We start from the raw sequence: 5,000 nt of genomic DNA on the forward strand, positions 1-5,000 counted from the left end.
CTCTCTCTCTCTGTCCTCTCTGTCCTCTCTCTCTCTCTCCTCTCTCTCTGTCTCCTACTCTCTCTCCTCATATACCCTCTCTCTCTCTCCTACTCTCTCTGTCCTCATATACCCTCTCTCTCTCTCTCTCTACTCTCTCTGTCTCTCATATACTTCTCTCTCTCTCTCTCCTACTCTCTCTGTCTCTCATATCTCTCTCTCTCTCTCTACTCTCTCTCTCCTCTCACTATCTCCCTCTCTCTCTCTCTCCTACTCTCTCTGTCCTCATATACCCTCTCTCTCTCTCCTACTCTCTCTGTCCTCATATTAATCTTCTCTCTCCTACTCTCTCTGTCCTCATATACCCCTCTCTCTCTCTCTCTCTCTCTCTCTATCTATATCTCTGTATCATATACTCTCTCTCATATATCTCTCTATACTATCTCTATCTCTCTTATCTTCTCTCTCCTCTCTCTATCTCTGTCCTCATATACCCTCTCTCTATCTATATATATATCTGTCCTCATATACCCTATCTCTCTCTCTCTCTCTATCTATCTCTGTCCTCATATACCCTCTCTCTCTCTCTCTCTCTCTCTCTCTATCTCTCATCTCTTTAATCTTCTCTCTCCCTACTCTCTCTCTGTCTCTCATATACCTCTCTGTATATCTCTATATACCCTCTCTCTCTCTCTCTATATCTATATATATATCTCTCTCTCCTCTCTCTCTCTCTCTCTCTCTCTATCTCTATCTCTCTTTAATCTTATCTCTCCTTCTATCTGTCCTCATATACCCTCTCTCTCTCTCTATATCTCTATCTCTCTATATATCTTCTACTACTATATCTATCTATATATGTACCTCTCTCTCTCTCTCCTATATCTCTGTCCTCATATACCCTCTCTCTCTCTCCTACTCTCTCTGTCCTCATATCTATCCTCTTTAATCTTCTCTCTCCTCTCTCTCTGTCCTCTATATCTCCCTATCTCTCTCTCTCCTCTCTCTCTCTCCTCCTCATATACTATCTCTCTCTCTCTCTCTCTCCTACTCTCTCTGTCTCTATATAATCTTTCTCTCTCTCTCTCTCCTGTCTCTCTCTCTGTCCTACTCTCTCTGTCTCTCATATCCCTCTCTCTCTCTCTCTCTCTCTCTGTCTATCCCTCCTCTCTCTCTCTCCTCTCTCTCCCTCTCTATCTCTAGCCCTCTCTCTCTCTATCTCTCTCTCTCCTACTCTCTCTGTCCTCATATACTCTCTCTCTCTCTCTCCTCTCTCTCTGTCCTCATATACCCTCTCTCTCTCTCTCTCTCTCTCTCTCTCTCTCTCCTATATATATATCTCTCTCTAATCCCCTCTCTCTACTCTCTCTGTCCTCATATCTCCTCTCTCTCTCTCTCTCTCTCTGTCCTCCTCTATCTCTCTCTCTCTCTCTCTCTCTCTACTATCTCTATGTCCTCATATATATCTCTCTCTCTCTCCTACTCTCTCTGTCCTCATATACCCTCTCTCCTCTCTCTCTCTCTCCTCGCTCTCTATCCTCTTTAATATATCTCCCTCTCTCTCTCTCTCCTACTCTCCTCTCTCTCGGTCTCTATATACTCTCTCTCTCTCTCCCTCTCTCTCTCTCTGTCCTATATCTATTTAATCTCTCTCTCTCTCTCTCTCTCTCTATATCTATATATATATATCTCCCTCTCTCTCTCTCTCCCCTATATATATATATATATATATACCCTCTCTCTCTCTCTATCTATACTCTATCTGTATATATACATCTATATCTCTCCTATCTCTCTGTATATATATATATCTCTATCTCTATCTCCTACTCTCTCTGTCCTCATATACCCTCTCTCTCTCTCACTATCTCTGTCCTCTCTTTAATCCTCTCTCTCTCTCTCTCCTCTCTGTCCTCCTATACCCTCTCTCTCTCCTACTCTCTCTGTCCTCATATACCCCTCTCTCTCTCTCCTACTCTCTCTATCTGTCTTATACCTCTCTCTCTCTCCTACTCTCTCTGTCCTCATATACCCTCTCTCTCTCTCTCTCTGTCCTCTCTCCTCTCTCTCCTACTCTCTCTGTCTCTAGCCCCCCTCTCTCTCTCTCCTACTCTCTCTGTCCTCATATACCCTCTCTCTCTCTCTACTCTCTCTGTCCTCATATACCCTCTCTCTCTCCTCTCTCTCTCTGTCCTCTCTCTGTCCTATATACCCTCTCTCTCTCCTACTCTCTCTCTGTCCTCCCCTATGCCCTCTCTCTCTCTCCCTCTCTCTGTCTCTCATATCCTGTATATACCCTCTCTCTCAGCCCCCCTTTTCCTCATATCCCCTCTCTCTCTCCCTCTCTCTGTCCTCATATACCCTCTCTCTCTCCGCCTCTCTCACAGTCCTCTACTTTAATCCTCTCTCTCTCCTCCCTCTGTCTCTCATATATCCCTCTCTCTCTCTCTCTCAGTCTCAGCTCTCCCTACTCTCTCTGTCCTCACTCGGTATACCCTCTCTGTCTACTCTCTCTGTCCTCATATCTCAGCCCCCCCTAATCTCTCTCTCCCCTCTCTCTGTCCTCATATACCCTCTGTCTCTCTCTCCTCTCTCTCTGTCCTCATATACTCTCTCTCTCTCTCTCTCTTAATCTCTCTGTCTCTCTCCTACTCTCTCTGCCTCTCAGTCTCTCCCCCTCTCTCTCTCTCTCATATATACCCTCTCTCTCTCCTACTCTCTCTGTCCGCATATACCCTCTCTCTCTCCCCCCCTCTCTCTGTCCTCATATACCCTCTCTCTCTCTCCTACTCTCTCTGTCCTCATATTTCCGCCTCTCTATCTATATCCCCTCTGTCCTCATACCCTCTCTCCTATATGTCTCTCTCTCTCTGTTTCCGCCTCCCAGTCTCTCTATCTCTCTCTCTGTCCTCATATCCCCTCTCTCTCTCCTACTCTCTGTTTCCGCCTCTCAGTCTCAGCCCCCCTTTCACTCTCTCCCTCTCTCTGTCTCTCCCCCTCGCTGTCTCTCTCCTACTCTCTGTTTCCGCCTCTCAGTCCAGCCCCCCTTTCACTCTCTCCCTCACTCTGTCTCCCCCCTCGCTGTCTCTCTCCTACTCTCTGTTTCCGCCTCTCATCAGCCCCCCCCTTTCACTCTCTCCCTCACTCGGTCTCTCCCCCTCGCTGTCTCTCTCCTACTCTCTGTTTCCGCCTCTCAGTCTCAGCCCCCCTTCCTCTCTCCCTCACTCGGTCTCTCCCCCTCGCTGTCTCTCTCCTACTCTCTGTTTCTGCCCTCTCCTCAGCCCCCCTCTCTCTCTCTCTCTCGGTCTCTCCCCTCTCTCTCTCTCCCTCGCTGTCTCTCTCCTCTCTCTCTTTCCGCCTCTCCAGTCTCATATCCCCCTCTCTCTCTCTCGCCTCTCAGTCTCAGCCCCCCCCTCTCCCCCCTCGCTGCTCTCTCTCCTACTCTCTGTTTCCGCCTCTCAGTCTCAGCCCCCCTTTCTCTCTCCCTCACTCGGTCTCCCCCTCGCTGTCTCTCTCCCTGCTCTCTGTTTCCGCCTCTCAGTCTCAGCCCCCCCTTTCACTCTCTCCCTCACTCGGTCTCTCCCCCTCGCTGTCTCTCTCCTACTCTCTGTTTCCGCCTCTCAGTCTCAGCCCCCCTTTCACTCTCTCCCTCACTCGGTCTCTCCCCCTCGCTGTCTCTCTCCTCTCTCTGTTTCCGCCTCTCAGTCTCAGCCCCTTTCCTCTCTCTCCCTCTCGGTCTCTCCCCCCTCGCTGTCTCTCTCCTACTCTCTGTTTCCGCTCTCAGTCTCAGCCCCCCCTTTCCCTCTCTCCCTCCCTCGCTGTCTCTCTCCTACTCTCTGTTTCCGCCTCTCAGTCTCAGCCCCCCTTTCTCTCTCTCCCTCTCTCGGTCTCTCCCCCTCGCTGTCTCTCTCTCTCCTCTCTCTCTGTTTCCGCCTCTCAGTCTCAGCCCCCTTTCTCTCTCTCCTCTCTCGGTCTCCCCCCTCGCTCTCTCTCTCCTACTCTCTGTTTCCGCCTCTCAGTCTCAGCCCCCCTTTCTCTCTCTCCCTCCTCGGTCTCCCCCTCGCTGTCTCTCTCCTACTCTCTGTTTAACGCCTCTCAGTCTCAGCCCCCTTTCCTCTCTCCCTCTTCTCGGTCTCCCCCTCGCTGTCTCTCTCCTACTCTCTGTTTCCGCCTCTCAGTCTCAGCCCCCTTTCACTCTCTCCCTCACTCGGTCTCCCCCTCGCTGTCTCTCTCCTACTCTCTCTTTCAGCCCCCCCTTTCTCTCTCTCAGTCTCCCCCCTTTCTCTCTCCCTACTCTCTCTTTCCCCCCTCGCTCTCTCTCCCTCGGTCTCTCTGTTTCCGCCTCTCTCAGTCTCAGCCCCCCCCTTTCCTCTCTCCCTCACTCGGTCTCTCCCCCTCGCTGTCTCTCTCCTACTCTCTGTTTCCGCCTCTCAGTCTCAGCCCCCCTTTCACTCTCTCCCTCCTCAGTCTCTCCCCCTCGCTGTCTCTCTCCTACTCTCTGTTTCCGCCTCTCAGTCTCAGCCCCCCTTTCACTCTCTCCCTCACTCGGTCTCCCCCCTCGCTGTCTCTCTCCTACTCTCTGTTTCCGCCTCTCAGTCTCAGCCCCCCTTTCACTCTCTCCCTCACTCGGTCTCTCCCCCTCGCTGTCTCTCTCCTACTCTCTGTTTCCGCCTCTCAGTCTCAGCCCCCTTTCTCTCTCTCCTCACTCGGTCTCTCCCCCCTCGCTGTCTCTCTCCTACTCTCTGTTTCCGCCTCTCAGTCTCAGCCCCCCCCTTTCACTCTCTCCCTCACTCGGTCTCTCCCCCTCGCTGTCTCTCTCCTACTCTCTGTTTCCGCCTCTCAGTCTCAGCCCCCCTTTCACTCTCTCCCTCACTCGGTCTCCCCCTCGCTGTCTCTCTCCTACTCTCTGTTTCCGCCTCTCAGTCTCAGCCCCCCCTTTCACTCTCTCCCTCACTCGGTCTCTCCCCCTGCTGTCTCTCTCCTCTCTCTGTTTCCGCCTCTCAGTCTCAGCCCCCCCCTTT

At 51.6% G+C, this 5,000-nt stretch overlaps 1 protein-coding gene across 1 annotated transcript in view; it reads left to right on the forward strand.

Moving 5' to 3' along the window:
* l3mbtl2 (L3MBTL histone methyl-lysine binding protein 2) overlaps window positions 1-2,519 on the forward strand; it is a 39,366-nt gene extending 36,847 nt beyond the window's left edge. The window contains exon 14 of the mRNA XM_042328421.1: window positions 2,510-2,519. Coding sequence (XP_042184355.1) covers window positions 2,510-2,519 — 10 coding nt within the window. The remainder of the gene's footprint in view (window positions 1-2,509) is intronic.
* Window positions 2,520-5,000: the final 2,481 nt, after the last annotated feature.

Source organism: Oncorhynchus tshawytscha, linkage group LG01 (genome assembly GCF_018296145.1).
Source record: "Oncorhynchus tshawytscha isolate Ot180627B linkage group LG01, Otsh_v2.0, whole genome shotgun sequence".
NCBI classification, from domain to species: domain Eukaryota; kingdom Metazoa; phylum Chordata; class Actinopteri; order Salmoniformes; family Salmonidae; genus Oncorhynchus; species Oncorhynchus tshawytscha.